This window comes from Salvelinus fontinalis, chromosome 4 (assembly GCF_029448725.1).
Source record: "Salvelinus fontinalis isolate EN_2023a chromosome 4, ASM2944872v1, whole genome shotgun sequence".
NCBI classification, from domain to species: Eukaryota; Metazoa; Chordata; class Actinopteri; order Salmoniformes; family Salmonidae; genus Salvelinus; species Salvelinus fontinalis.
In genome coordinates this window covers 85,838,812-85,852,526 of record NC_074668.1, presented here as the reverse complement: position 1 = coordinate 85,852,526, position 13,715 = coordinate 85,838,812, and the positions used below count along the sequence as shown (strand labels likewise).

The 13,715-nt window shown below is 43.8% G+C and overlaps 1 protein-coding gene across 2 annotated transcripts in view; it reads left to right on the top strand.

Annotated features, from left to right (window-relative positions):
• LOC129854557 (uveal autoantigen with coiled-coil domains and ankyrin repeats protein-like) overlaps positions 1 to 13,715 on the top strand; it is an 83,953-nt gene that overhangs the window by 57,203 nt on the left and 13,035 nt on the right. For both annotated transcript variants that reach the window (XM_055921766.1, XM_055921767.1), the window contains exons 6-15: positions 1,624 to 1,694; positions 3,143 to 3,249; positions 8,132 to 8,313; positions 10,342 to 10,379; positions 11,315 to 11,356; positions 12,456 to 12,563; positions 12,843 to 12,875; positions 13,128 to 13,220; positions 13,365 to 13,395; positions 13,504 to 13,553. In XM_055921766.1, coding sequence (XP_055777741.1) covers positions 1,624 to 1,694; positions 3,143 to 3,249; positions 8,132 to 8,313; positions 10,342 to 10,379; positions 11,315 to 11,356; positions 12,456 to 12,563; positions 12,843 to 12,875; positions 13,128 to 13,220; positions 13,365 to 13,395; positions 13,504 to 13,553 — 755 coding nt within the window. The remainder of the gene's footprint in view (positions 1 to 1,623; positions 1,695 to 3,142; positions 3,250 to 8,131; positions 8,314 to 10,341; positions 10,380 to 11,314; positions 11,357 to 12,455; positions 12,564 to 12,842; positions 12,876 to 13,127; positions 13,221 to 13,364; positions 13,396 to 13,503; positions 13,554 to 13,715) is intronic.

Sequence of the window (13,715 nt, the reverse complement as noted above, 5' to 3'; positions counted from 1 at the left end):
GTCTCGTTGTAGTGCTGTACAACAAAACCGCCAGTACATTGGAATCACATATAGATTCACCTGTTGCACACACGTTTATTCTTACCCTACCTCTGCATGCGAGATGTAAACCTGCCAGGGTGAACGCCTGCTGCACAGGCTTGATTTCTCATTACTATGCCAGTCCCGTACTGAGCTCTGTGTTCATTACTATACCAGTCCCGTACTGAGCTCTGTGTTCATTACTATACCAGTCCCATACTGAGCTCTGTGTTCATTACTATACCAGTCCTCTACTGAGCTCTGTGTTCATTACTGTACCAGTCCTCTACTGAGCTCTGTGCTCATTACTATACCAGTCCTCTACTGAGCTATGTGTTCATTAAAATACCAGTCCCATACTGAGCTATGTGTTCATTACTATACCAGTCCTCTACTGAGCTCTGTGTTCATTACTATACCAGTCCCATACTGAGCTCTGTGCTCATTACTATGCCAGTCCAATACTGAGCTCTGTGTTCATTACTATACCAGTCCCATACTGAGCTCTGTGCTCATTACTGTACCAGTCCTCTACTGAGCTCTGTGTTCATTACTATACCAGTCCTCTACTGAGCTCTGTGTTCATTACTGTACCAGTCCAATACTGAGCTCTGTGTTCATTATTATACCAGTCCCATACTGAGCTCTGTGTTCATTACTATACCAGTCTAGAAGAAAAAAGAAACGCACACCTATGTAGGCGAGGTGATTGTACCCTGATGAAGACAGCTTGCCTGTCGAAACGTTGGTAATTAAATATTTTTGCATCTGAGCTCCTAGAGTGTGCGGCTCTCCTTTATTTTCTACATTACTATACCAGTCCCATACTGAGCCCTGTGCTCATTACTGTACCAGTCCTCTACTGAGCTCTGTGTTCATTACTGTACCAGTCCTCTACTGAGCTCTGTGCTCATTACTGTACCAGTCCTCTACTGAGCTCTGTGCTCATTACTGTACCAGTCCTCTACTGAGCTCTGTGCTCATTACTGTACCAGTCCTCTACTGAGCTCTGTGCTCATTACTGTACCAGTCCTCTACTGAGCTCTGTGCTCATTACTGTACCAGTCCTCTACTGAGCTCTGTGCTCATTACTGTACCAGTCCTCTACTGAGCTCTGTGCTCATTACTATACCAGTCCCATACTGAGCTCTGTGTTCATTACTATACCAGTCCAATACTGAGCTCTGTGTTCATTACTGTACCAGTCCTCTACTGAGCTCTGTGCTCATTACTGTACCAGTCCTCTACTGAGCTCTGTGCTCATTACTGTACCAGTCCTCTACTGAGCTCTGTGCTCATTACTATACCAGTCCCATACTGAGCCCTGTGCTCATTACTGTACCAGTCCTCTACTGAGCTCTGTGTTCATTACTGTACCAGTCCTCTACTGAGCTCTGTGCTCATTACTATACCAGTCCTCTACTGAGCTCTGTGCTCATTACTATACCAGTCCCATACTGAGCTCTGTGTTCATTACTATACCAGTCCAATACTGAGCTCTGTGTTCATCATTTTGATGGCAAGACCCTGGAATTATTCAGGCACTGCTGTCCGTTTATTTGACGGTGTGAAATAATGATGGTTTATCTTTGTGTGTCCAAGTGATGGCAGGCTGCTCCTCTAGCGTCAAACTACTGTGTGACAGCGGGGCCTCTGTAAACGCAAGTGATTTTGTGAGTATTGATGTCCAATTCATTCACACCTCTTGATCTATAGTGTAGGAAAGTCAACATTTTATTTTGTAAGTGTGTCTCTTTATATCCAGTCTGTCTCTTTATATGAACACGCAGTCACACATCCATTCTGTCTCTTTATGTGAACACAGTCACACATCCATTCTGTCTCTTTATGTGAACACAGTCACACATCCATTCTGTCTCTTTATGTGAACACAGTCACACATCCATTCTGTCTCTTTATGTGAACACAGTCACACATCCATTCTGTCTCTTTATGTGAACACAGTCACACATCCATTCTGTCTCTATGTGAACACACAGTCACACATCCATTCTGTCTCTTTATGTGAACACACAGTCACACATCCATTCTGTCTCTTTATGTGAACACAGTCACACATCCATTCTGTCTCTTTATGTGAACACAGTCACACATCCATTCTGTCTCTATATGTGAACACAGTCACACATCCATTCTGTCTCTTTATGTGAACACACAGTCACACATCCATTCTGTCTCTTTATGTGAACACAGTCACACATCCATTCTGTCTCTTTATGTGAACACAGTCACACATCCATTCTGTCTCTATATGTGAACACAGTCACACATCCATTCTGTCTCTTTATGTGAACACACAGTCACACATCCATTCTGTCTCTTTATGTGAACACAGTCACACATCCATTCTGTCTCTTTATGTGAACACAGTCACACATCCATTCTGTCTCTATATGTGAACACAGTCACACATCCATTCTGTCTCTTTATGTGAACACACAGTCACACATCCATTCTGTCTCTATGTGAACACACAGTCACACATCCATTCTGTCTCTTTATGTGAACACACAGTCACACATCCATTCTGTCTCTTTATGTGAACACGCAGTCACACATCCATTCTGTCTCTTTATGTGAACACAGTCACACATCCATTCTGTCTCTTTATGTGAACACACAGTCACACATCCATTCTGTCTCTTTATGTGAACACACAGTCACACATCCATTCTGTCTCTTTATGTGAACACAGTCACACATCCATTCTGTCTCTATATGTGAACACACAGTCACACATCCATTCTGTCTCTATATGTGAACACACAGTCACACATCCATTCTGTCTCTTTATGTGAACACACAGTCACACATCCATTCTGTCTCTATATGTGAACACACAGTCACACATCCATTCTGTCTCTTTATGTGAACACAGTCACACATCCATTCTGTCTCTTTATGTGAACACTCAGTCACACATCCATTCTGTCTCTTTATAATGCTTTACAACAACTCCAATACACTGTAATTATTCATCACATATAGATTACACCTGCTGCTCTATGTTTATCCTTAACGAACTACTGTAGTAATGAGCTAATCATCACAGCCGTGAATCACTAGCTCTGTTCTCTCTGTCTGTGTGTGTGCACTGCAGGATGGGCGGACACCTCTGGTGCTGGCTACCCAGATGTGCCATCCACACATCTGCCGGCTGCTGTTGGAGCGAGGGGCCGACATCGCCATCCGTGACAAACAAAACAAGTAAGCTGATCCACCCAGGGTCCACAAAGCATCACAGCTAGCTACTAAGTGAAATGTATTCAAAGCTTCACTTGTTATTCACTCAGTGTGTATTGATGGGGTTCAGTTACAGTGTGTATTGGTGGGGTTCAGTTACAGTGTGTATTGATGGGGTTCAGTTACAGTGTGTATTGATGGGGTTCAGTTACAGTGTGTATTGGTGGGGTTCAGTTACAGTGTGTATTGGTGGGGTTCAGTTACAGTGTGTATTGATGGGGTTCAGTTACAGTGTGTATTGGTGGGGTTCAGTTACAGTGTGTATTGGTGGGGTTCAGTTACAGTGTGTATTGGTGGGGTTCAGTTACAGTGTGTATTAGTGGGGTTCAGTTACAGTGTGTGTATTGATGGGGTTCAGTTACAGTGTGTATTGATGGGGTTCAGTTACAGTGTGTATTGATGGGGTTCAGTTACAGTGTGTATTGGTGGGGTTCAGTTACAGTGTGTATTGGTGGGGTTCAGTTACAGTGTGTATTGGTGGGGTTCAGTTACAGTGTGTATTGGTGGGGTTCAGTTACAGTGTGTATTGGTGGGGTTCAGTTACAGTGTGTATTGGTGGGGTTCAGTTACAGTGTGTATTGATGGGGTTCAGTTACAGTGTGTATTGATGGGGTTCAGTTACAGTGTGTATTGGTGGGGTTCAGTTACAGTGTGTATTGATGGGGTTCAGTTACAGTGTGTATTGGTGGGGTTCAGTTACAGTGTGTATTGGTGGGGTTCAGTTACAGTGTGTATTGGTGGGGTTCAGTTACAGTGTGTATTGGTGGGGTTCAGTTACAGTGTGTGTATTGATGGGGTTCAGTTACAGTGTGTATTGATGGGGTTCAGTTACAGTGTGTATTGATGGGGTTCAGTTACAGTGTGTATTGGTGGGGTTCAGTTACAGTGTGTATTGGTGGGGTTCAGTTACAGTGTGTATTGGTGGGGTTCAGTTACAGTGTGTATTGGTGGGGTTCAGTTACAGTGTGTATTGGTGGGGTTCAGTTACAGTGTGTATTGGTGGGGTTCAGTTACAGTGTGTATTGGTGGGGTTCAGTTACAGTGTGTGTATTGGTGGGGTTCAGTTACAGTGTGTATTGATGGGGTTCAGTTACAGTGTGTATTGGTGGGGTTCAGTTACAGTGTGTATTGGTGGGGTTCAGTTACAGTGTGTGTATTGGTGGGGTTCAGTTACAGTGTGTGTATTGATGGGGTTCAGTTACAGTGTGTGTATTGATGGGGTTCAGTTACAGTGTGTATTGGTGGGGTTCAGTTACAGTGTGTATTGATGGGGTTCAGTTACAGTGTGTGTATTGGTGGGGTTCAGTTACAGTGTGTATTGGTGGGGTTCAGTTACAGTGTGTATTGGTGGGGTTCAGTTACAGTGTGTATTGGTGGGGTTCAGTTAGTGTGTATTGGTGGGGTTCAGTTACAGTGTGTGTATTGATGGGGATCAGTTACAGTGTGTATTGATGGGGTTCAGTTACAGTGTGTGTATTGATGGGGTTCAGTTACAGTGTGTATTGATGGGGTTCAGTTACAGTGTGTATTGATGGGGTTCAGTTACAGTGTGTGTATTGATGTGGTTCAGTTACAGTGTGTGTATTGATGGGGTTCAATTACACTGTGTATTGATGGGGTTCAGTTACAGTGTGTGTATTGATGGGGTTCAGTTACAGTGTGTGTATTGATGGGGTTCAGTTACACTGTGTATTGATGGGGTTCAGTTACAGTGTGTGTATTGATGGGGTTCAGTTACAGTGTGTATTGATGGGGTTCAGTTACAGTGTGTATTGATGGGGTTCAGTTACAGTGTGTGTATTGATGGGGTTCAGTTACAGTGTGTGTATTGATGGGGATCAGTTACAGTGTGTATTGATGGGGTTCAGTTACAGTGTGTATTGATGGGGTTCAGTTACAGTGTGTGTATTGATGGGGTTCAGTTACAGTGTGTGTATTGATGGGGTTCAGTTACACTGTGTATTGATGGGGTTCAGTTACAGTGTGTATTGATGGGGTTCAGTTACAGTGTGTATTGATGGGGTTCAGTTACAGTGTGTATTGATGGGGTTCAGTTACAGTGTGTATTGATGGGGTTCAGTTACACTGTGTATTGATGGGGTTCAGTTACAGTGTGTATTGGTGGGGTTCAGTTACAGTGTGTATTGGTGGGGTTCAGTTAGTGTGTATTGATGGGGTTCAGTTAGTGTGTATTGATGGGGTTCAGTTACAGTGTGTATTGGTGGGGTTCAGTTACAGTGTGTATTGATGGGGTTCAGTTACAGTGTGTATTGATGGGGTTCAGTTACAGTGTGTATTGATGGGGTTCAGTTACAGTGTGTATTGGTGGGGTTCAGTTAGTGTGTATTGATGGGGTTCAGTTAGTGTGTATTGATGGGGTTCAGTTACAGTGTGTATTGGTGGGGTTCAGTTACAGTGTGTATTGATGGGGTTCAGTTACAGTGTGTATTGATGGGGTTCAGTTACAGTGTGTATTGATGGGGTTCAGTTACAGTGTGTATTGATGGGGTTCAGTTACACTGTGTATTGATGGGGTTCAGTTACACTGTGTATTGATGGGGTTCAGTTACACTGTGTATTGATGGGGTTCAGTTACACTGTGTATTGATGGGGTTCAGTTACAGTGTGTATTGATGGGGATCAGTTACACTGTGTATTGATGGGGTTCAGTTACAGCGTGTATTGATGGGGTTCAGTTAGTGTGTATTGATGGGGTTCAGTTACAGTGTGTGTATTGATGGGGTTCAGTTACAGTGTGTATTGATGGGATTCAGTTACAGTGTGTGTATTGATGGGGTTCAGTTACAGTGTGTATTGGTGGGGTTCAGTTACAGTGTGTGTATTGATGGGGTTCAGTTACAGTGTGTGTATTGATGGGGTTCAGTTACAGTGTGTATTGGTGGGGTTCAGTTACAGCGTGTATTGATGGGGTTCAGTTAGTGTGTATTGATGGGGTTCAGTTACAGTGTGTGTATTGATGGGGTTCAGTTACAGTGTATATTGATGGGGTTCAGTTACAGTGTGTGTATTGATGGGGTTCAGTTACAGTGTGTATTGGTGGGGTTCAGTTACAGTGTGTGTATTGATGGGGTTCAGTTACAGTGTGTATTGATGGGGTTCAGTTACAGTGTGTGTATTGATGGGGTTCAGTTACAGTGTGTATTGATGGGGTTCAGTTACAGTGTGTATTGATGGGGTTCAGTTACAGTGTGTATTGATGGGGTTCAGTTACAGTGTGTATTGGTGGGGTTCAGTTACAGTGTGTATTGGTGGGGTTCAGTTACAGTGTGTATTGGTGGGGTTCAGTTACAGTGTGTATTGATGGGGTTCAGTTACAGTGTGTATTGGTGGGGTTCAGTTACAGTGTGTATTGGTGGGGTTCAGTTACAGTGTGTATTGATGGGGTTCAGTTACAGTGTGTATTGATGGGGTTCAGTTACAGTGTGTGTATTGATGGGGTTCAGTTACAGTGTGTATTGATGGGGTTCAGTTACAGTGTGTATTGATGGGGTTCAGTTACAGTGTGTATTGATGGGGTTCAGTTACAGTGTGTATTGTTGGGGTTCAGTTACAGTGTGTGTATTGATGGGGTTCAGTTACAGTGTGTATTGATGGGGTTCAGTTACAGTGTGTATTGATGGGGTTCAGTTACAGTGTGTATTGATGGGGTTCAGTTACAGTGTGTATTGATGGGGTTCAGTTACAGTGTGTGTATTGATGGGGTTCAGTTACAGTGTGTGTATTGATGGGGTTCAGTTACAGTGTGTGTATTGATGGGGTTCAGTTACAGTGTGTGTATTGATGGGGTTCAGTTACAGTGTGTGTGTTGATGGGGATCAGTTACAGTGTGTGTGTTGATGGGGATCAGTTACAGTGTGTGTGTTGATGGGGTTCAGTTAGTGTGTGTGTTGATGGGGTTCAGTTACAGTGTGTGTGTTGATGGGGTTCAGTTACAGTGTGTATTGATGGGGTTCAGTTACAGTGTGTATTGATGGGGTTCAGTTACAGTGTGTATTGATGGGGTTCAGTTACAGTGTGTATTGATGGGGTTCAGTTACACTGTGTATTGATGGGGTTCAGTTACACTGTGTATTGATGGGGTTCAGTTACAGTGTGTATTGATGGGGTTCAGTTACAGTGTGTGTGTTGATGGGGTTCAGTTACAGTGTGTGTGTTGATGGGGTTCAGTTACAGTGTGTATTGATGGGGTTCAGTTACAGTGTGTATTGATGGGGTTCAGTTACAGTGTGTATTGATGGGGTTCAGTTACAGTGTGTGTATTGATGGGGTTCAGTTACAGTGTGTGTATTGATGGGGTTCAGTTACAGTGTGTGTATTGATGGGGTTCAGTTACAGTGTGTGTATTGATGGGGTTCAGTTACAGTGTGTGTATTGATGGGGTTCAGTTACAGTGTGTGTATTGATGGGGTTCAGTTACAGTGTGTATTGGTGGGGTTCAGTTACAGTGTGTATTGATGGGGTTCAGTTACAGTGTGTATTGATGGGGTTCAGTTACAGTGTGTATTGATGGGGTTCAGTTACAGTGTGTATTGATGGGGTTCAGTTACAGTGTGTATTGATGGGGTTCAGTTACAGTGTGTATTGGTGGGGTTCAGTTACAGTGTGTATTGATGGGGTTCAGTTACAGTGTGTATTGATGGGGTTCAGTTACAGTGTGTATTGGTGGGGTTCAGTTACAGTGTGTATTGATGTGTCAGTGATGCATCTGTCTGGCCTCTATAGACTTTGTGATTTGTAGCCTACTCTTCAATACATTTCATTATGGATGCAATTCAATTATTCATATATCTGTGTGTGTGTCTGTGTGTGGTGTGCGTGTGTCCAGGACTGCGCTGACCCTGGGCTGTGAGTATGCCTGTAAGGACGCGGTGGAGGTCCTTCTGAAGAACGGCGCCGACGTGACGGCCGTGGACAGCTTTGGCCACGACAGTTTCCACTACGCCCGCCTCAGCAAAAACCCGGAGCTGGTCAGCCTTTTCAAGACCTACCTCGACAACGTCACCAAAGGTCAGAGCACGGCTGTGTCCCGATTTGACCCGTAGGACCTATGACATATGCCCTGGGCACTCCTGTAGATGTGTTTTTCACCCTGCGTGAGGGCTGCCCTGCGGACAAAGTTAACATTTAATTTTGCTGTTTAAACTGTCAGTAATTTTCAAAACTGTGAAACGTGTTTAATCGACTTCAAATACTATAATCATCGTCCGTGCCTGGCAGGGAGAGGGAGGTTTTGATGTTTTCCTGTATCTTTCAAATGAGAACTTGATGTTTTCTTATCCTCAGTAGGGGGGAGACAGGAGCAGCTAGCCCAGAATGAAGAGGTTCTGAGATGTTTCTATCTGCAGTGTAAGCTGTAACTCAGCCGGTGCCTCAGAAATACAGAAACCACAGGAGACTGCCGAAAACACCCATTCAACCAGAAGATCAAAAAGAGAGCAAGGCGTAAAAATAACATGTCTATTGAAAAGCACCAGGTTAAAAAGTCATGCTGCAGAGAAAGTAAAGTTATACACAGAATGAAATGGCCTCGGGGAAATTTGCAGCAAAGGTGAAAAATAGGATTGTGCTTTTAGGGAAGGTAACCTGAGTTCAAGTGTGTCAGCTTTCTTCTTTCAGAGGGAATTTATGGTTGTTCATTCATCGCGGCGTGTGGCTTTGCAGAGTGTTTTAATGTGTGTTTTTATCAAGGCTATGTGAAATAGAGTGCATAAAATGTCCCCAACAGATCTCCTTCACATGAACTTTGTGTATAGAGCCATGCTTTTATCAAGGCCCACTAAACTCTAGGTAAAGGGCCCACTAAACTCTAGGTAAAGGGCCCTCTCAACTAGAACCCTAGGTAAAGGGCCCTCTCAACTAGAACCCTAGGTAAAGGGCCCACTCAACTAGAACCCTAGGTAAAGGGCCCACTCAACTAGATCCCTAGGTAAAGGGCCCACTCAACTAGAACCCTAGGTAAAGGGCCCACTCAACTAGAACCCTAGGTAAAGGGACCACTCAACTAGAACCCTAGGTAAAGGGACCACTCAACTAGAACCCTAGGTAAAGGGCCCACTCAACTAGAACCCTAGGAAATGGCCCTCTCAACTAGAACCCTAGGTAAAGTGCCCACTCAACTAGAACCCTAGGTAAAGGGCCCACTCAACTAGAACCCTAGGTAAAGGGCCCACTCAACTAGAACCCTAGGTAAAGGGCCCACTCAACTAGAACCCTAGGTAAAGGGCCCACTCAACTAGATCCCTAGGTAAAGGGCCCACTCAACTAGAACCCTAGGTAAAGGGCCCACTCAACTAGAACTCTAGGTAAAGGGCCCACTCAACTAGAACCCTAGGTAAAGGGCCCACTCAACTAGAACCCTAGGTAAAGGGCCCACTCAACTAGATCCCTAGGTAAAGGGCCCACTCAACTAGATCCCTAGGTAAAGGGCCCACTCAACTAGATCCCTAGGTAAAGGGCCCACTCAACTAGAACTCTAGGTAAAGGGCCCACTCAACTAGAACTCTAGGTAAAGGGCCCACTCAACTAGAACCCTAGGTAAAGGGCCCACTCAACTAGAACCCTAGGTAATTTGCATCTAATCAAATTCCATTCTTTAGCTCTAGTCTACATTTGTCAGAAACTAGAATTGCTTGTTCTCCTAGTATCTGGTGCAGCATCAGCCATTTACCTTACTTAACAATTATCTTGTTGTGGCAAATTGATGTCCTTGGTTCTGGGAGGCGGCTTTAGATGGCTTCATCGGATTTCTCCAACACCTGTTGTTTGTTTTCACGCTCAGTGCTCATTTGAGATTGGTTTCTCATCAAGCCTTTAATCATCATTACTCTGGCATAATTGCTTTTTTTGCATACAATCTTTATGCCCATGTGAAAGTACTGTCCTTGTATCACTTCATTTCAACTTCTCTCCTCAATCTCCTGAAAGACTTGGTTATGAGATAACACATTGTATAGATGAAGTCATGAACGATATGAGTGACGGGCTGCTCTGACGTGTGTAAACGGACCCGTTCATTGTTTCTCATTGTATCCACAGTAAAAGAAGCTGCCAAGATGGAGCAGAAGAAGCGACAGGTAACAACGCAGCGCTCACTTTAATTGCCAACCATCATACTGATTTCTGTGCACGGAGATGAACTATCAGCTTTAAAACAACACACATCTCCACAGAAAAGATCTCCTAGACCCTAGGGCAATGCCTCTTTCCTGCTATGTTGCCTTTTGAGCTGTTGATTAGACTGTAGTTGTTATTATTGAGCTGTATAGTAATCGCTTGACATTTCAACTGTTATTTTCTCTGGGTGAATCCATTGTTGAAAAAGATGAGCCGGCTCATAGGCTTACCAAAGGTTTGACGTGAGCTCCATCAAGCAAATAGGATGGGTTTTTATTATTGATTCTGGTTAACGCTTCCTCGTCATGGCACTTCCTGGGTCATGTGTTCTGTATACATGGAGCGATAGACGGTATCTGTGAGTTCTGAACGAGCCGATCCCAACAATACTTAAGTTCAGTTTCTGCTCTATTGAATCTGACCACATTCACCACTCATTGATTTAATATTGAATCTGACCACATTCACCACTCATTGATTTAATATTGAATCTGACTACATTCACCACTCATTGATTTAATATTGAATCTGACCACATTCACCACTCATTGATTTAATATTGAATCTTGAATAGAGACAATCACAAGTGTTTTTACAAAGTCCCTGTTGTGTTGAAGCTGTTTGCTTAATGGTGTATTATCATACGGTAAACAGTGAGTTGTCATGTTTTACACTGTTTCCTGTGGAGGCCAAGTGACACACACTCCGACATTCAGTTGGACATTACTGCCACCTAGTGACGAGATGGATAATCGCAGTTCATTCCCTAATATCACTACCACCAGAGATACTGTATATAAGGAAATCTCTTACCCTGCTACTACTAGCCATCAGCCCCCCCCCCCCCCCCCTCCCCCAGTCAATCATGGCTAAATGATAACCTGTGTGTCCACAGCACTCAGTGGAGATGACTGAACAGGCCGAAGCCAACGTGAGGGTGAGTACAATTGTTTTTCTCTGCGTACATTCAATATTGACTTTGATAGGCCGGCTTCATTGAGTTTGACCTCGTAGTCCTTTGTGATGGACAGGGATGTAATTACCCAGTCTGAATGTATGAGGACATTAAGCAAGATGTACTCAGCAGTATGTAGGGGAATCTATAGGCTGGCCTGGGCATCAGCGTGACACGATTCTACAATGTCCAGGATAATTGAAGGTACTAGTGAATTTGTATTTACTGTTGGATCTAATTAAACAGATCTATAGATGATTTCAACTCAGCGGTTACTGTCCGCCCTGAGATTGGAAGGTTGGGGGTTCGATCCCAGATCAAGTCATACCAGAGACTCTAAAAATGGACCTGATGCCGCTCTGCTTGGCACTCAGCATTAAGAAGAATTCGGGAAGAGTTTGTGCATATGTTATATTTTGTGCCGTTTTTGTTAGTTCTGGACTTCGGTGAGGGTTTTTTTGGCTGTTCGGGCACACAATGTTTTCTAGAGGCAAGCCAAGTTCGGAATTGAGGTCTACGCCCCTTCGTCGGTGATTGGTCAACAGTAGGGGTTCTTCAATGAGAGACGACTCGTTTTCATGCCCATTTTTTCATTGAGAAATATTGCACCAGACATCTTAGTTAGATGTAAAATTGTGCGACTATGATCTTCTCGGCAAAAACGTCATAATGAATTTCTTCATATCTTAGATTAATTCGGTAACTATTTTCAGTAAGACTATTTTCAGTAAGTGTATACTGGCTACGGCATCTCAAAATGGACAAACGGTACTATTGCTGTGTTTTTCTCATTTTTAAAGCGAATGTCTTTTAAGGGAGTATGCAAGCAACTCTGGTTTGGTTCGGGTTGCCGAGTTCAGCTAGGCGCCAGCCGAACCGAGGCATGCTGACGCGTTAAGGCCCTGTGACAGACTAGCATCCTGCCCAGGGGGTGTACATGTACTTCAAGCTGACTCATGCTAAACATTTGATAGGATCCTGCTCTATGGGCTGTTCTGGCTTGGAGACGGGTTACTTAGAGATTTGTGTGATTTGACTTGTAAATGGATTGTGACTTCTAATGGTGTGTGATGTTTGTCAGGACCTGGAGAGACAGAACGAGAGCCAGCAGGAGACTCTGAGGAAGTTTTACCTGGAGCAGAGGGCTCTGATGGACAAGGTCAAGCTACTGCAGCAGCAGCTCAGTCAGGTACGCACGCACGCACACACACACACACACACACACACACACACACACACACACCACACACACCACACACACCACACACACACACACACACAGAGAGAGAGAGAAAGTAGTGTAGACAACTTCTAGACTAACACGGAAAGTCACTGAGAAGGGAATCAAACACAGTTTGTGCTTCAAGAAAAACGTAAAAACTTGGACGGTGACAGGCACTATATATGGTAATGAGTTGTTTGTCAAACCCTCTGATACTTAACTTGTAATCCTCTATATCCTGTGCAGGAAAAACATACAGTGGAATGCATCCATAAAGAGGTAAGGACAGCCACATAACTCAATTGTTTGGGGTGGGAAGAAAAAATGGAACGTTTTACCTATAGATTAGAGAGATGAATTAGCATGCCTGTTTGTTTGTGGATGTGTGGGTTTTTGTGAGAATGTGGAAATATTTGATTGAATACCATGCCATAGCTGTATTCATCTGAAAGTTATTGTCCTCAAATGCAACTAAAGTTGCAAGGCTGTTGATCTGCTCTAAAGCTCCACGTTGTGTTTGTGCTGAATTAGAGGGAACAGCTGAAGCTCTTACTGAGTGCCAAAGACAGGGAGGAGGGGGCTCGGGCCCCAGAGACTGTCAAGGTTCAGCTCAGGAGCCACATGGTGAGGGACCACAGCCAAATGCCAACCCTGTTACAGCATATGAAATCATCATGGGGTTTTACATAATAATAATACGAGCTCTTGCTTAGGTTGTCTAAGGTTATGTGTTAATGTGAACATACTGTATGTTCTATGTGTTTTCAGGGGGACTACTCTGGCCAGTCTGTTATCAAAGGTGAGTGAGCTCTCTTGAAATTTGAGATATCAGAGAATAAGAGATGCAATCAGAGGATCTGAATTAAAAAAGACCTCTTCTGAATCATCTCTGTATTTGTTTTGGCAGGAAAAGACAACGTCCTCGTCAAACAATCTCAAAGCCTGGATTCAGCGCAGGTAAACCTGACTTCTTCTTTTTCTAGAGCATTATGGCCCGCAATGAAAAGGTAACTGTCATGAAGTATGAAACGCACGCAGACCATATCTGCTGTGTATTCTAGTCCAGTCAGCAACCATGAGCTTATCAGCTCTCTGACAGCCAAATATATGTCTGAAATC